Source organism: Eurosta solidaginis, chromosome 1 (genome assembly GCF_040869045.1).
Source record: "Eurosta solidaginis isolate ZX-2024a chromosome 1, ASM4086904v1, whole genome shotgun sequence".
NCBI classification, from domain to species: domain Eukaryota; kingdom Metazoa; phylum Arthropoda; class Insecta; order Diptera; family Tephritidae; genus Eurosta; species Eurosta solidaginis.
In genome coordinates this window covers 321,545,051-321,564,312 of record NC_090319.1, presented here as the reverse complement: position 1 = coordinate 321,564,312, position 19,262 = coordinate 321,545,051, and the positions used below count along the sequence as shown (strand labels likewise).

Genomic DNA, 19,262 nt, shown 5'->3' with positions numbered 1-19,262 from the left:
GAAGTTATATTAAAATTGTATTTCTAAATAAAATTATTTGGCGACCTTTATGTAACTAAACTTTGTTGTTAGGCTGGCTTTAGGTCAACTTTCGTAAAAATAAAACACAAGTGTTTTTCTTTTCTAACCAATATATTTCGGTTACTCCACGGTAACCGTCCTCAGGGTAAAACTGTTGATGAACATAAATAAAACACAAATTAACAAACTTCAAACGTAAGAAAATAATAAAAAATTAATTAATTAAAATATAATAATAAAAATACATTATTTTTCACATACATTAATTTTCACGTCTGCCCTGTGTGACGCGGAGTTTGGTACTGTTTATTAGTTAATAAGTGCTTATATATATGCGCGCAGTCGGAGCTATCACTCTTAAAGTTAAGTCGTATATTCGACGGTGTGTTTACTATATGTAACATCTCCAATGTAAATCTCTTATTGTAATTTCGTTCTTGTTGGAGAATTTTCGCGTCGTCGAAATTAGGCGAATGCCCACTAGATGAACAGTGGGCCATTAGTGCTGTTTTTGGGTTATCAGTTGTATGACAATATTTGAAATCCGATTTATGTTGTGAAAGTCTGGATTTTAATTTCAATTTTGTTGTGCCTACATAGACACTCTTGCACGGCTCTCTGCCACTTCCTTTACACGGAATTTGGTACACAACATTGCTTTTTTCGTTTTGTGGTATTTTTGATTTTGTATTATTAAATAAATATTTTAAAGTATTAGTCGGTCTATGGACAATTTTTATTTTTTCCTTATTGTAACAATCCGATTTTGCAAGGCGTTCGGAGAGTTGAGGTACGTCGTGAGAGATTTGAAAATGACTGACTTTTGTGGTTTTTGTTGACTAATAGCATGGTTTACTCTACTTAATAATTTTTTAATTGTGTATGTTGGAAAATCGTTGTTCTTTAAAGTTGTAAATATTTCTTTCTTTATTTCATTGTGGTAAATTTGGTCCGAAGTCTGTAACATCCGCTTTATACAGCCCATTGCTGTATTTAATATCATTGATTTAGGATGCTTTGAATTATAATTAATAATTCTCCCCGATGATGTTGGTTTTCTATACCACTTTAACTTTAATTTATTGTTTAATCTATTTACTATTACATCTAAATAAGCCAATTTTCCGTCCTTTTCGAGTTCCACTGTAAATTTTATATTGTTGTCGAAAGAGTTCAATGTGTTAAGTACATTTTCAACCTCATTTTCTTCTACGATAGCAAATAAATCATCAACATACTTCGTAAGTAATCTTGGTTTGTGCTCCAATTTATCCATCGTTTTTTCCAATAATTTTTCCATGACTATATCCGCTATTACTGGGGAGGTAGGTGATCCCATTGGCAGTCCTTTTAACTGCGTATATACATTGTTATTAAACTTAAAATATCTGTTATCTTTAATACAAAATTGAACAATTTCCATAAATAATTGTTTGGGTATCTTCGTAAATTCTTTTATCGTTGTCCATTTTTCTTGTATTACGTGAAGTGCTAGTTGTATCGGTATACTGGGAAATAATGAAACCACGTCAAAGGAAATTAACTTTTCATTGTCAGATATGTTTGTGTCGTTTACTCGTTCTTTAAACTCTAATGTGTTTTTTACGTTATATACTGAAGCCGCCGTTGTGTTTTTCAATATTTCTGCAATATATTTGCATAATCCATACGCAGGTGATCCTACAGCAGAAGCAGAGGGCTTCAGTATATAACGTAAAAAACACATTAGAGTTTAAAGAACGAGTAAACGACACAAACATATCTGACAATGAAAAGTTAATTTCCGTTGACGTGGTTTCATTATTTCCCAGTATACCGATACAACTAGCACTTGACGTAATACAAGAAAAATGGACAACGATAAAAGAATTTACGAAGATACCCAAACAATTATTTATGGAAATTGTTCAATTTTGTATTAAAGATAACAGATATTTTAAGTTTAATGACAATGTATATACGCAGTTAAAAGGACTGCCAATGGGATCACCTAAATAAAAAAAAAATAAATGTAAGGCGCGATAACCTCCGAAGAGATCTAAGGCCGAGCTTCTCTTCTAATTTGCGTCGTGCTCCTCTTGATTTTTCCCTACAAATTGGCCGGACGGGACCTACATGTTTTATGCCGACTCCGAACGGCATCTGCAAGGCAGATGAGTTTTCACTGAGAGCTTTTCATGGCAGAAATACAATCGGAGCGCTTGCCAGACACTGCCGAGGGGCGACCCCGCTTAGAAAAATTTTCTTCTAATGTAAAAATCTTATTTCTAAAATTTTGATGTTGCTTTGCCCGGGAGTTGAACCCAGGGCATACGGTGTGATAGGCGGAGCACGCTACCATCACACCACGGTGGCCGCCTATCACACCACGGGATCACCTACCTCCCCAGTAATAGCGGATATAGTCATGGAAAAATTATTGGAAAAAACGATGTATAAATTGGAGCACAAACCAAGATTACTTACGAAGTATGTTGATGATTTATTTGCTATCGTAGAAGAAAATGAGGTTGAAAATGTACTTAACACATTGAACTCTTTCGACAAAAATATAAAATTTACAGTGGAACTCGAAAAGGACGGAAAATTGGCTTATTTAGATGCAATAGTAAATAGATTAAACAATAAATTAAAGTTAAAGTGGTATAGAAAACCAACATCATCGGGGAGAATTATTAATTATAATTCAAAGCATCCTAAATCAATGATACTAAATACAGCAATGGGCTGTATAAAGCGGATGTTACAGACTTCGGACCAAATTTACCACAATGAAATAAAGAAAGAAATATTTACAACTTTAAAGAACAACGATTTTCCAACATACACAATTAAAAAATTATTAAGTAGAGTAAACCATGCTATTAGTCAACAAAAACCACAAAAGTCAGTCATTTTCAAATCTCTCACGTACGTACCTCAACTCTCCGAACGCCTTGCAAAATCGGATTGTTACAATAAGGAAAAAATAAAAATTGCCCATAGACCGACTAATACTTTAAAATATTTATTTAATAATACAAAATCAAAAATACCACAAAACGAAAAAAGCAATGTTGTGTACCAAATTCCATGTAAAGGAAGTGGCAGAGAGCCGTGCAAGAGTGTCTATGTAGGCACAGCAAAATTGAAATTAAAATCCAGACTTTCACAACATAAATCGGATTTCAAATATTGTCATACAACTGATAACCCAAAAACAGCACTAATGGCCCACTGTTCATCTAGTGGGCATTCGCCTAATTTCGACGACGCGAAAATTCTCCAACAAGAACGAAATTACAATAAGAGATTTACATTGGAGATGTTACATATAGTAAACACACCGTCGAATATACGACTTAACTTTAAGAGTGATAGCTCCGACTGCGCGCATATATATAAGCACTTATTAACTAATAAACAGTACCAAACTCCGCGTCACACAGGGCAGACGTGAAAATTAATGTATGTGAAAAATAATGTATTTTTATTATTATATTTTAATTAATTAATTTTTTATTATTTTCTTACGTTTGAAGTTTGTTAATTTGTGTTTTATTTATGTTTATCAACAGTTTTACCCTGAGGACGGTTACCGTGGAGTAACCGAAATATATTGGTTAGAAAAGAAAAACACTTTTGTTTTATTTTTACGAAAGTTGACCTAAAGCCAGCCTAACAACAAAGTTTAACAACAAAGTAAAATTGTATTTCTTTAGGCACGTTATGAAAAAATGATGAGAGTGAACTTTTAAAAAATGTAACAGATAATTAACAGGTTGAAAATGCAGTTCGTGTGTATGTTCGCTGTGAACTATACGAGCAAACTTGCTTTGAGTGGGACTTTCACCATATCACATTATCGAATTAGATCGAATGGTTAAAAAGTCAAAATTCGCTAGCGTTATTTAATTTGGGGAGTGTATTTTTAGGTATGTATGGATGTATATTTTCATTTCCTATCAGCTTGACATACATATATACTAGAGATATACGCCGCCGCCGCCGCCGCCGATTTTGGTCGTTTTTCGCACGCCACCGCCGAATGTCAAACTTATCGGCGCGGCGGCGTCGGCGTCCGGCGGGGTATTATATTTTCTACTCCTTTAAAGACTGTTTAGGCCATTTGTTGTTCATGCCGAAAATTGGTCGGATATGGTCGAAAGTGGTATCAACGGATGCGCATCGCTGCCAGTTATAAGAAACTAATTGCTAAATTTAACTCTTTCTAACTGTTCAAAAGTTATTTAAAAAAACGGGCGCTTTGGATGTCAGCTTAACACGTACTTTGCATCACCCAATTCACCAAGTTATTAAAACAAAACATTAAAAGAAAAGTTATATAATAAATTTATATGCTCACATTGCATATTTTTTTCAAAAAATGAATGAACAATGAATTCAAATAAAATGACCCAAGGCGAACATGTTTTCAAATTTTCCCCAAGTTGTTAAATAAAGCAAGTTAACCAAAAAAGGTGCCGATTTTAAAAAAAATTTTATATTGCGATTGGGTCAAAGACTAAGCGAAATCAGTGATGCAAAATCCTTTAGTATGTTCTAGGGGCATAAACACTCCTTTGAAATGTTTCTTACCTCAAACTTAAGTTAAGGATATACATACGTATGAGAAGGGTTTGAAAAATACTTGGGCTTACATTCAAACATCTTTTGTTTAAATGCGAAACTATACAATAGCGTCTGAAATGTTAATTTTGAATTTCACACTTCATCCTTCAACATCCAAGTCTCTCGGTTTGACATTTCCTAAAGTTGGTGGCCCTATCCAAAACTAGTCCCTTGGAGTGAAACACATTGATTATGGCCTATCAACCAAGTTTAAATATCACCTACACGTTACGGCTCCTTTTACAAATGTGAATACGTAGGCACATATATTTACCAGGTAAGGCTTTGTCCTTCGCAAGAACACTCAAAGTGGTGAAGCAAAATCTTTCCCAAGACAGTCGAACTAATGACCGTATGTCCTACTACCCTAACGTAGTGGACAGTCGAACTAGTCTGAAAACTGAAGCTACACGATCATCATAACGCCGGAAAACAGCAGTTTATATCTTTCAACTTAAAATCGACTTTCATCCTAAAATATCGTTTTAATTTAACGAAAACTATTGAAATCAATATTTTGAACACAAACGTCTGCAAACTCTGGTCTACATTTTAAAAATTGTATCCAGGGTGCTTGTAAAATTTTAATTATGTAGATGCGCCGAGTATTATAAGATTTTCACGATGAGTTACGCATTGACATCCACTTAGACTGCTTATGATTTCAAAGGCGACATCCTTGGCCGCATAGTCACTCCCTAACGTTTCAAGGTGTTTCTCTGGTGAAATTCGGCAGCATAGCGCGACAAAAAAAACATCCGTTAGAAATTCTTCAGAGCTACACCTAGAGCTTGTAGGAAAGTGACGTCGACGAAGGTATGAGTTCGAAGTCGCAGTCCTATATCTTCTGTGATGGCATATGGTATGAGGGTCAGGAGGCGTGGTAGCGACTGATGGTTGGGGTTGCTATTGTTCGCACATGATTTAAAGAAATTTTGTTCGCGACGATTGTTAGGAGTTAACGCCAGGTGAAACCACGCTTTGCACGAGCTATACAGACAAAAGTGTGACTATTTTATGTATCTCTATTTCTTTTCAGCAAACGCGGCAGTAACAATTCCAAAGACCGGGGTTAGGTTCGAAGCCTCTCTGAAGTAAGTGAACGAGGCACGATCCCTCCGCAAGGAGCTACTCCTGAAAATTTTTAACCGATCTGTGAGATTTTGAGGCAAAAACCCCGGATCTTTCCGAAATGGCCAAAACGTTGATTTCCTTAAATACATACAAACAAAACCTGGTAAAAGTCCAGTTGAGGGGTCGACTGCTGATACGCTACCAAAAACATCGAGAGAGGTGTCAAACGACGCGTCTTGACATCAGTGTTAATAATTGGAAGGCGGAAAATAAAAATTTTAACTCTTTCAAAAGATATTAACGAAAAACCGAAAAATGACCATCGGGTTCCTCCGAAACGGGGGGTGGGATCCATAGTATTTTTGCGCAGAACACCTTCGACCCTTCGGCCGCGCTTATAAAAAATTACCCTGGGTGAGTCCAACACCGGTTTGGAGACCAAAACTATATCCGCGCAAAACACTTCTGTTCACAATTTTTTTTTTGTGGGTAAACAACATTACACCAACCACATGAAAATCGCCAACATCAACTGCAAATATCTCCGAACAGATACAATTTCCGCCGTCGGGTTATTATTGTCGAGGTCAGTACGCGTCTTTTGACACCTCTCTCCATATTTTTGGTAGCGTATTAGCAGTCGACCCCTCAACTAGACTTTTACCCAAAACCTTTCCTAAATATTAATTTTTTAACTTTCCAATTTGCTGGCTCGAGGTCTATGTTTTTCTTTCAAAAACTAATAAAACACAAGTTTTTCGTTCTGCCAATATATTTCGAATTACCGTCGGTAATCGTCTTCAGGACAAAATTTATTTACACGTTTGTACTGCTTAACATGGAGTATAATACTAACTGGGTAGTTAGTATTATAGTTAGTATTATACTCCACGTTAAGCAGTACAAACGTGTAAATAAATTTTGTCCTGAAGACGATTACCGACGGTAATTCGAAATATATTGGCAGAACGAAAAACTTGTGTTTTATTAGTTTTTGCAAGAAAAACATAGACCTCGAGCCAGCAAATTGGAAAGTTAAGAAGAAAAGGTCGATAAATCAGTTTTTTTATTATTTTTTTTAAATAGAAAAATCAAGCTTTTTAAAGTCAGAATACTGGCGTATGCCGGCGCGCCGCCCACGCCGCCGCCGCCGGTTTATAATAGAGCCTACGCCGCCGCCGCCTATAAAGTGATCGGCGTAAACCTCTAATACATACATACATATTTATGCGTGTGAATATTGTAAGTGGTTAAGAATGCATACATCTCTTCAAAAATACTCTTTCGCTAAAAATTCGAAACGCTTCGCTAAAACTCTTAAACAAAAGTTCAAATGTTTTGGTATGTTTGTATATATCAGGGATGCACCTTAACGTTAAGCTAATCGTTTATCAAAAAATTTCCACCGTTTCCGTTGAAACACTTCGAAATATTATCGATAAAGAAATTATCAAGATAAATTGTATCTCGTTTTTAACCGAAACGAAAAGCTTTCGTTAACGTTAAAAACGTTAACAAAAACGTAATACTTTATGTTTGAATTGTGCTGGCAATGCTATAGCCATGGTGAAGCCGTAAGGTGCTAACAGCGAGCGAACATACACACACAAACTCCATGTAATTTGTTTGTGTAATTCGTTGGTGGTAATGTCAAAAATACTCTGAGAAATGTTCGTACTGTCAAAATTCATGAGAAAAGTTGCAATCAGCTTGGCTAATGCTTTCACCTTTAATGATTCCGCCATCAATCAGCTTTGCCAGCATAGTTTGAAATTAATAGTCAGCATAAACGATTTGATTTCGTTTTGATATGGCAGAAAACGAAACAAAATCATTTCGTCAATTTGACGTTCTTAACGTTAATAAACGAAACGAAATGACTTTGTTTCGTTTATTAACGTTAATTATCGTAACGAAATGATATCGGTTCGTTGGTTAAGCATGCCTGGTATATATGCATGTACATGTATGCTATGTTTGTCCACACAAGATTTTTCATTTGTGTACATACGAGTATATAAAGAAGTATGTACATATGTTTGTATGCAGCTTATGGACTCCGAAACCACTCCGCCGATTCTATTCAAATTTGCAGGATAGTTTGACAGCGATCCGTAGAGTGTTCCTGTGAAGTTTCTTTCCGGGAAGTGGCCCAGGGACCGATCTATTCGAAAAAGTAATATTCATGGTTCGATTTGCTTGAAGTTGCGATTCAGTCCTTACCGGAAGATGCTTTGACAGTGGACATAATTCAAAAACAATAGCACTGGATTAATTCGCAAATTCATGTTACACTTAATGTAAGAAAATAAATATTTATTTATTTAATTTTCCAAATTTAAACTAAACTTTACTGACCTCTTATTTTATTATAATTAATTTATTTTCATGCAATTAAAAACCACTTTTTATTACCAAAGAAGTATAACTTCTTACGCGAGTACATAAGTACCCGGTTCTCCTTTCCTTTTTCCCATTAAACTGGTTTGAATTCCAAAGCCCTCTGATCTTCGTGGTAATAGATACACACTTCAAAGACTTATTTCGGAGCAACATTTGTGTGTTTTGAGATTTTATCTCATCTGGGCTTCTTACCAAAGGCTGAGACTGCAGCCGTTACAATTGCGATGAACGCACCACGCAAAAACATCGTCCAACAGCTTCAATAGCTACGCTGTAAGTTTTGCCTTCACTGGTGAAGCAAGATACGTGTATTGGAAAGTAGTAAAGTTATCGATGAATAAAATGCATAGCCAAAATCAGATGACACCATAGGCTAGACAGCCACCTTATCTAAAGACTTGTTTGATTTCAAATCGCTCGATGAGGTAATTCAAAACTTTTACAGAGCTGATGGTGTGGCTCAACGTAAGATGTAGGGAGCAACTCCCTTTTTGATGTCGGCAAAAATATGGTTCGCGTTAATTATTTAATTAGGAGTCTTCTGTTCAGCAGTTAATATATCATGAAAATTGGTTCTATCGTAAGCCAGGCTCTGGCGACCCCATACTCCTGATGGATCTAGGGGGTGGGAGGGCGAGATGGCTTGAAAGGTTGCATGTGGTGATACCAAATCGTTCCCGAGATGGTCGGGCTAGTACCTTCATGGTGCCTGTTACCGGAACGAACCGGATCTTCATACACCATCATCGCTAATACTCCCCAATGCCTTCGGGGAGTGTCCTTATCGCTACAAAGACAACAACAACAAGACCAGTTCGTTGAATTTGGGTTTTAGTTTTTCACACAAAATGGTTGACCTAACAATACGGCTGATTTGGCTCGGCTGGTAGTTCGGGGGATTACTGTTCTGACTTTGTCATTATCAGGTTGCGGTACGCCGTTTTCGGCGTCAGATATTTGAGGGTTCATCTCCCTCGCTGGCTACCAATAAAGTGGAAAAGTGTTTTTCTATTACTTAAGCGTGCACTGACGTCGATTCCCAGGTGGCGATAATCAGTCAGCCAAGAATTTCCCCCGGTAGGTGTAGGAAAATTCCATCGTCCCATAGATTTTTGTTTGAATTTTCAAGCATTATTCCCAATAGATTAAATAGGCACGTTTAGCCTATGAGCGGCCCTTAGTCCCATCAGCTATTGTGTGAAGCTCCTCGCATTTACGACTTTCGGCTTTACTTTTATTTTTTTTAATTATGCGTCGCTCTGCCTAACATGATAACGCCCACATGCACCTCGCGTTGCTGCGCTCGTACCCAGCGTTGGCCATGTAGGCATTGTCATTCTTTTCGAGGAAGGCGCGATATTTTTCGTTGCTCGCTGGAACCCTGTATTGACAGCAGCTGAGGTCCGTTATGAGTGAGAAATGTTCTTCAACTGCTTTGTTACATCGTCACTTTGAAAAATGGTCTCAGTTTACAGGTAAAAGACTGCGCTTTGCAGAAATCATTAGTTGTCAGTTGCGTGGCTCAGCCTTTAATCACGCCATGATCGATTTGGAGTTCAATTGTTTGATCAGGAGACAGCCAAGGGTTTTGGTGTATCTGACATCTGATACTACAGAGTACTATATTTCGCTCAGCGGCGAACTCTATCAGTCCAGGTCCTTTGGAAAATGTTCTATGATGGCGGCGGAATTACATTTTTCTTGCTCATCTCAGTGTTAAATTCGCTAAGATTGATTTGAGATCGTATGCAGATCGCAGTGAGGTACTCGGCCAAATGCGTGAGCGACAGTATTTGGCGGCGAACTCTCTTTCCCACTACAAAACCAAGACGACGACTTGGCAACTGTAGCATATGTCGCAAGGCCTGATTTTTAATGCCTTAACCTATCATTTATCCTGTACGTGGACGATTTCAGCCTTTGTCTTCACGAGGAAATCAACAAATCGGGCAGCTCTACTTTCCCTCGATAAAACTCGGGTTGTTATTATAGTTTTTTACAAGACTCCTCCGCTCTCTGGTAACGGCACCTTCTGGAACTAGTCCCACAAAATCGGTATCGATTTGTTTCACCTTTTGTATCCTCGCTTGCCAAACCATTGCCGAGGGGCTACAACGCTTTGAAAAACTGTTTAGTAAGTAACCAGTGTGGTAAGCGGAGCACGCTACCACCACACCAGGGCGCCCGCGAGTCGAAAAAGTATAGATTGTTTTAATAGTTTTGTTTAACGTTAATTTCAAAAAAAAAAAAAAAATAAATGAAATGAACTGCTTAAATTGTTCTACAGCTTTGTGTACCTACAGTGGGTACCAAGCAGGCGCGGATCTACGGGGGGAAATAGGGGACATATTTGCAGTTGAAGTTGGCTATTTTAATGTGGTTGTTGTAATGTTGTTGTACCCAGAAAAAAATTTTAAACATAATTGTTTTGCGCGGATATAGTTTTGGTCTCCAAACCGGTGTTAGACCCACCCAGGGTAATTTTTTATAAGAGCGGCCGAAGGCCGCCAATGCAGAAACGCCTTTTCGAGATATCGCCATAAAGGTGGACCAAGGGTGACTCTAGAATGTTTGTACGATATGGGTATCAAACGAAAGGTGTTACTGAGCATTTTAAGAGGGAGTGGGCATGAGGTCTATAGGTGGACGCCTTTTCGAGATATCGTCATTAGGGTGGGCCAGGAGTGACTCTAGAATGTGTTTGTACGATATGGGTATCAAACGAAAGGTGTTACCTAGCATTTTAAGAGGGAATGGGCATTAGGTCTATAGGTGGACGGCTTTTCGAGATATCTCCATTGGGGTGGGCCAGGGGTGACTCTAGAATGTTTTTACGATATGGGTATCAAATGAAAGCTAATAATGAGTATTTTGAAAAGGAGTGATCCTTAGTTCCATAGGTGGACGCCGTTTCGAGATATCGCCATAAAGGTGGACCAGGGGTGTCTCTAGAATGTGTTTGTACGATATGGATATCAAACGAAAGGTGTTACTGAGCATTTTAAGAGGGAGTGGGCATTAGGTCTATAGGTGGACGCCTTTTCGAGATATCGCCATTAGGGTGGGCCAGGGGTGACTCTAGAATGTGTTTGTACGATATGGGTATCAAATGAAGGGTGGTAATGAGTATTTTAAAAGGGAGTAATCCTTAGTTCTATAGGTGGACGCCTTTTCGAGATATCACCATAAAGGTGGACCAGGGGTGACTCTAGAATTTGTTTGTACGATATGGGTATCAAATGAAAGGTGTTAATGAGCATTTTAAAAGGGCGTGGGCATTAGGTCTATAGGTGGACGCCTTTACGAGATATCGCCATTAGGGTGGGCCAGGGTGACTCTAGAATGTGTTTGTACGATATGGGTATCAAATGAAAGGTGGTAATGAGTATTTTAAAAGGGAGTAATCCTTAGTTCTATATGTGGACGGCTTTTAGAGATATCGTCATAAAGGTGGACCAAGGGTGACTCTTGAATGTTTGTACGATATGGGTATCAAACGAAAGGTGTTACTGAGCATTTTAAGAGGGAGTGGGCATTAGGTCTATAGGTGGACGCCTTTTCGAGATATCGCCATTAGGGTGAGCCAGGGTGACTCTAGAATGTGTTTGTACGATATGGGTATAAAATGAAAGGTGGTAATAAGTATTTTAAAAGGGAGTAATCCTTAGTTCTATATGTGAACGCCTTTTAGAGATATCGTCATAAAGGTGGACCAAGGGTGACTCTTGAATGTTTGTACGATATGGGTATCAAACGAAAGGTGTTACTGAGCATTTTAAGAGGGAGTGGGCATTAGGTCTATAGGTGGACGCCTTTTCGAAATATCGCCATTAGGGTGGGCCAGGGGTGACTCTAGAATGTTTGTACGATATGGGTATCAAACGAAAGGTGTTACTGAGCATTTTAAGAGGGAGTGGACATTAGGTCTATAGGTGGACGCCTTTTCGAGATATCGCCATTAGGGTGGGCCAGGGGTGACTCTAGAATGTGTTTGTACGATATGGATATCAAACGAAAGGTGTTACTGAGCATTTTAAGAGGGAGTGGGCATTAGGTCTATAGGTGGACGCCTTTTCGAGATATCGCCATTAGGGTGGGCCAGGGGTGACTCTAGAATGTGTTTGTACGATATGGATATCAAATTAAAGGTATTAATGAGGGTTTTAAAAGCGAGTGGCCCTTAGATGTATATGTGAAGGCGTTCTCGCGATATCGACCAAAATGTGGACCAGGTGATCCAGAAAATCATCTGTCGGGTACTGCTAATTTATTTATATATGCAATACCACTAACAGTATTCCTGCCAAGATTCCAAGGGCTGTTGATTTCGCCTTGTAGAACTTTTTCATTTTCTTCTATTTAATATGGTAGGTGTCACACCCATTTTACAAAGTTTTTTCCAAAGTTATATATCCCTTTTTTCGTATTTGGTATAGAATTATGGCATTTTTTCATTTTTCGTAATTTTCGATATCGATAAAGTGGGCGTGGTTATGGTCGGATTTCGGCCATTTTTTTATACCAAGATAAAGTGAGTTCAGATAAGTACGTGGGCTAAGTTTAGTAAAGATATATCGGTTTTTGCTTAAGTTATTGTGTTAACGGCCGAGCGGAAGGACAGACGGTGGACTGTGTATAAAAACTGGACGTGGCTTCCACCGATTTCGCCCACAGAGAACAGTTACCGTCATAGAATCTATGCCCCTACAAAATTTGAGAAGGATTGGTAAATTTTTGTTCGACTTATGGCATTAAAAGTATTCTAGACAAACTAAATGAAAATGGGCGGAGCCACGCCCATTTTGAAATTTTCTTTTATTTTTGTATTTTGTTGCATCATATCATTACTGGAGTTGAATTTTGACTTAATTTACTTATATACAGTAAAGATATTAAATTTTTTGTTAAAATTTGGATTTAAAAAAAAATTTTTTTAAAAAGTGGGCGTGTTCTTCATCCAATTTTGCTAATTTTTATTTAGCACATATATAGTAATAGTAGTAACGTTCCTGGCAAATTTCATTATGATATCTTCAACGACTGCCAAATTACAGCTTGCAAAACTTTTAAATTACCTTCTTGTAAAAGTGGGCGGTGCCACGCCCATTGTCCAAACTCTTATTAGTTTTCTATTCTGCGTCATAACGTCAACCGATCTACCAAGTTTCATCGCTTTAGCCGCCTTTGGCAATGAATTATCGCATTTTTTCGGTTTTTCGAAATTTTCGATATCGAAAAAGTGGGCGTGGTTATAGTCCGATATCGTTCATTTTAAATAGCGATCTGAGATGAGTGCCCAGGAATCTACATACCAAATTTCATCAAGATACCTAAAAATTTACTCAAGTTATCGTGTTAACGGACAGACGGACGGACGGACGGGCGGACGGGCGGACGGACATGTCTCAATCAAATTTTTTTTCGATACTGATGATTTTGATATATGGAAGTCTATATCTATCTCGATTCCTTTATACCTGTACAACCAACCGTTATCCAATCAAAGTTAATAGCTGTGAGCTCTGCTCAACTGAGTATAAAAATCATTTACACAATTTGTATAAATTTACGCGCACATTTCATTGTGTAAACGCGGTAAACTCAAGGAATGCAACCTTGCAGACATTACAGCAGGCATCATCCGAAATCTACAACATCAGCAAGTCATTTACAAGTATATCTTAGTAAAGACGTGTTAGATTTGATTTTTCACTTAATTTTGGCATTTTTTAATTTGTATAACAACCAAAAAATTTTTGTTTGGCAATATTACAGCTGATAAACAATCAAGTTTATCGAGAGTATTTCTAGGTGCATTCATATAACAGCGTGTGTAAATGGATATAATTTTACACCTTATAAGTTTATATGCTTTCATGAGTCCCCCTACTATGTGATACTAAAGAAACCGTTATTTAGAGCATAATTGTTTGATTCACCATAGATGCCGCTGCTAATACACGCAAGTAACACAACCCACCCACAGCACTAACAGTGATGTTAGTACAACACAACCAATTGAAAGCTTAAAAGCTCACTGCCAGAGCACGTGCTCTACCACATATAAACTCCCCCTTTTAATGCAATGTAAACAAGTGGTTCTCTGAAACTTTGGCTTTGCTGTTGAATGCTAATCGCAAAATTATTCTTTGCAGAGGGCAATCAACATCAGTATGAGACGAGATAACAGAGTAAAAAGATTCATCCGCGGTATAGCAACGGTGTGATTTAAAAAAAAAAACATATTAAAGGTGTGTGATTGTGCTTTGGCAAATAAAAATAAATGTGTTAGAAAATATTTAGTATAATTTTTATATGTTTTCATTTACAAATAAAAAGCTATTGCTGTGCATTTTGTGAATTTGTCATTTTTTTATATTAGCTTTTACTATTGAAAGCGCATTGCGCAGTGAAAGTGTGAAAATTATAAAAAATTAAAAAAAAAATTATGAAAAAATATGCATAGAAATTCTTAAGTGAAAAATTTACTATTCCGGAACACCGAGAATCATATCTAACATTTTACTTGCTATAAATGCCTCTAAACCGCTAGTGGCCCTCAACGCTAATTAAATTTCCGGTTCGAAGGTGTTGAAGCGCATAATAAAGGTGCAATTTAAAAAATTTATATTTTTTTCACAGGTATAATCCCTAAATGCTTCTAAATTATCATTAAAGAAAGTAAAAAAGTTACGTAAGTGCAGCAAAGTATAGAAATTTATTTAAGAAGAAAGAAATAAACGAGAAAAAGTGCATACCTACAATTTGAAAAGGATTTTATATTGAACAATTTTTCAACAAAGCAAAAGATACATACAAAAGCCGACGAAATAATTAAACGAGTGCAAACGAGACCCAAGCGGCATTCAAAGAAATAAAAGGCAAGAAAATTTATTTTACACAAACAAACACACACACGCAGCAGGCGCTTCAATCGCATGTCCTGAGAGTGCAACGCATTCCTTTGCTTATTCGCATTTTTAAAATAAAATCTGCGTTTATTTAATATTTTCGTTTGGTACTATCGCAATTCAACCCACCGCAATCCTTAAGGCAAGCGCAAACGGAAGTAGAACAATTTCACACACACACACATGAGAACACTTACTTATAAATATACACATTAAAATTGTCAGACATATACACCTATACACACTCTCCCACAATCCTTTACAAAGGAACATCGTTAGTACTCATCTTCTCATTGAGCGAAAACGAAATAAAACATGGCTGACATAATGGAGAAAAGCTCTATGTCACTGGAAACTGCGCCTGTGAGCAATGGACCAGCAGTAGCACAGTTGCAAGCAGCAGCAGCAGAAACAGCACCCATAACAACAGAACAGCCGTTATTTGCAGCAGAAATACCGGCACAAGCGCATACCACACCAACAACAGCGAATGATGCATCAAATTTGTTGTTGTTGAAGGAGCAACAGCATCAACAAGAGCAAATATACCAACAGCAACAACAACAACAGCAGCAAAACGAACAAAAACAATTGGCTGGTATGACAGCAGCAGCTACAGGAAATGCTGCGGCGGCAGCCCCGACAGCCCTCAATGTAAAACAGGCACAACCAGAACAGAAAGGTAAGCAAATATAAAGGAAATAAACAAATACTTACCTTCTTACATATACATTATTTATGTATGTATGTATATACATATGTGTTTAGTTTAGCAGTATTAACGAATTAAAATAGAACTTATGAATTCATACGACATCGATTTTTGTGTTATCTCCTTTGAAGTTACGAAAGCAAGTACAAGACAATACTAATCTTCTATGGGCTTGGGATCAGCAAAGTAAAAACTATTTCCAATAAAGGAGAAAAATGAACCTTTCATTTTGATGACGATCATGATAAAAGTTTTTAAGGACATGATTTGGAAACATGTACCTGGAATGACAGAACCGTTCCTAAAGAAGCTACCGATGTCCGGTTGGTGGATGGTTTAGCCAATTCTAAGACTGCCATTCCAGTCATGTAGGAAATGCTATGGACGAGCATGACACAAAGTCAATCGGGCCTTGCGACATCTACCAAAGCAGCCCGGAAAAGGAAAGTGGAAGACAAGACCATGATGTTGGTTGAAACCATTTTAAAACAAGGTACCGCTGGTTGATGTCATCCTCCAAGGTAGGAAGTAATTAGGGCCTTGCGACAATTATCACAGGAGCAAGTAAAAAAGTGGAAGAGGCATCACTTTTTTGAACCTATCCCGCGAACCATATAAATGCGAAGATCTACAATAAACATTTTATCTACACCTACTTGCCAAGAGATTATGTGGCCGATGTCGTAGGGAAATTCTTATAATCCCTGCCCTTACCAGATTCCATAATAATATTTGGTGGCTTGCTCTACGATGAAACATCTCCCAATGGCATAAAGTTGAATGATTACGCTGCCACTCGATTTATCTTAAAGGCCAGTTTCCAGAAGAATAATACACAACAAAACACTTGGTTGTTTACAGATGAGAGGAGACGAAAATAAATTGATCACGTTGTGATCAACAACACGCATAGTAGCAATTTTCCAGTTCTTACCTTGTGACAGCAAAGCTATCTCACTGCAGCGAAGGCAGTGCGCGCGTGACAGAAAGAAAGTTTGCCGTCGAAAAGCTGTGTACATAACAGACAGTTGATGATTACTCGGCCCGCCTCTCGCACCTGCTCACTGAGCACAATCTGACACCTGCCGGGCAGTAGGAGTACATTTCACTCTCAGAAAAACTGCCGCGGACGTCATTTTAGGTTTTTGGCGAGCTCAAAACACGACTATTACCAAGAGGAGTGTTTGAATGGAATGATGCTGCTTAGGGGCCAGAACTCGTCGCACAGGCAAGAAGTGGAAATAGGGGCGTATAGTTAGATAAAATAAAACTGGGACAGAAAACCGTTAGTAAGAATAACTCCAGATACTGGAGTATAGCAGAACTGCGCAAAAACTCTACAAGAAAATCTTGTAAATTACGGATGAGGCAAGTTCCTGCAAACCTGGCTATTTTGATCTGCTGATCGAAGTTCAGAGCGTAAGCAATTTGTTTTGTTGATGTTCCGACAATGTGGATAACTCAAGGACATTGGCACGATTTTCTGCCTTCTCTTGTCGATTTAGTGAGTAAACGAACCCGCTTCGCGGTTGTCCCCAATTCAGTACTGTTTTTCGTATACAGTGTACTTAAGTTATGGACAAAAAAACTTCTTGTAATTGATAGAAAATCCATGACAATGCGTTCCACCCCCCGACTACGACGAGATGAGCATAGCAATATCCCAGCTGAATTAAAAAGCGTCAGGAATCGCCGGATAGTGCGTTAAGCTATGTATTCAAACACAGAGCGAATAGTAGGTAAAAACAATGCTTTAACTCCAAAATATGGGCACATTTTGATTGTGTTTTGGAGCACGCTTAATGTCGAATACTAGCTTATATCTAGTATACAGTGCAAAAGAAATCAGACCACCATCAATGGACTGAATGGACGTTATGAGTGCGGCTTCACATTTGGTAAATCCACTATAATGATAAAATAATCGCAGCACATCTTTGTAGATTTAAAAACAGGTTTTGATGGAGAGGAATGGAGATTCCTATACAGCTATATTTATGTATATCTAAGTTTGTTTTTAAGCATATTTCGCTTTGCCATATGACACCGAGCAGCACCATGAGCCCCGTAAGGATTGGGTAGCAAAACGTGGGCTAAGTAGGCAAATGAAAACTATAATTCTCTCTAGACCTCTTTTTTGCATTGGCGAGAGTGCAATCACTTATAATATTTGAAGACTCATTCTCTTGGCGAACGAAAAATCACACTCCATAAGTCTCATCTCAAATTTGATGTGTGCCTCGGTGTCTAAAATATTTCAAGGATCAGTTCTCCGAAAAGTTAATGAGTCTTTCAGTCATGCAAGCAGCGATTATCGGAGGCAGTCAAGTTTAATGATGAACTTTAAAGCACTGGAACCAATAAAGCTTCATTGACTAGGTCATGTTAAGCGAATGCATGAAGACAATCGGTCTGGCAATTCTCTCATCCGAAGATTAAGAGGTAACCTCCACTGAACATCTGCAGCTAGCTCATCATTATTTTTCCTGTTTGAATTTCGCACGGTGAAAACACCACCATACCCTCGCCGTCCACCATACCCCCGATCACCGATAAATTAAAGTACCACGTCGTCATGTGACGAGTCAATGCTCCACGCATGTGAACAACAGCAGCACTGTCACAGCAGTTAGTTATCTAATCGTTCTCTCATTAATATCTAACTTGAATACCTGTTGAATTACTCATTCGAAGGTAATCAACATCCAGATCAAATTTGCAAGTTTTTGGTATATAAAAAATTAATAATTTCAGATCTTTGCATTGTACATTTCATTATGTTCAAAACATTTGTGATACCTATACGTCAATGGCGGTCTACGATATCACCTAAGTAAATTAAATCTATCCGATACCCAAATTTGCCATTTCTGTGAGCTGGATGATGAAACGCCGGTTCATATTCTCTGCGAATGCGTCGCTCTAGCTAGGCAGAGACTATCCCATCTAGGTAGTGGGTCTCTTAATCCCTATGTGATATGGAGTAAAAAGCATATGGCGGGGCATAGGGCTGGCTATCTTCAGCGGGTGATAGAGAGAGATATAGAATGAGATCACTATGGTTGTTTAAAAAACAGGTGATATTTTTGTAATCTTAACGTCTATGCAGAAGTTGTCACACTTGTCTTGGTACATTTCTTTGAAGTTGTAAAGGGTTATTCCTTGCAGCACTTGAGCTTTCACCAAGTCGATACACAGTTTTTTTGCACTCTATATATTCCGCGGCCGCCGTCGTGTTGTGGTATCGTGCTCCGCCTACCACATCGAAGATCCTGGGTTGACGCCCGTGCGAAGCAACATCAAAATTTTAGAAACAAGTTTTTTCAATTAGAAGAAAGTGTTTGCACTCAGCGTCGCCCCTCGGTAGTGATTTGGGAAGCTCTCCGAGTATATTTTTGCCATGAAAAGCTTCTCAGTGAAAACTCTTCTGCTTGCAGATGCAGTTCGGAGTCGGCGTAAAGCATTCATGAATCGAATGAAAGAGCAAAGCGATTGTCTCCTATTCATTTTGGAGCCATTTCGGGGACACT

At 38.1% G+C, this 19,262-nt stretch overlaps 1 protein-coding gene across 7 annotated transcripts in view; it reads left to right on the top strand.

Annotated features, from left to right (window-relative positions):
* The first annotated feature begins 14,245 nt into the window (after window positions 1-14,245).
* tau (microtubule-associated protein tau) overlaps window positions 14,246-19,262 on the top strand; it is a 144,165-nt gene continuing 139,148 nt past the window's right edge. For 5 of the 7 annotated variants that reach the window (XR_010949016.1, XM_067761795.1, XM_067761798.1 and 2 more), the window contains exons 1-2: window positions 14,246-14,360; window positions 14,752-15,702. Coding sequence is in view for 6 of the 7 variants with exons in the window: in XM_067761795.1 (XP_067617896.1) it covers window positions 15,336-15,702 (367 nt within the window). In the remaining variant the exon portion in view is untranslated. Of the gene's footprint in view, window positions 14,698-14,751; window positions 15,703-19,262 lie in introns of all 7 variants that reach the window. The other 2 variants (XM_067761797.1, XM_067761796.1) reach the window with 2 other exon arrangements.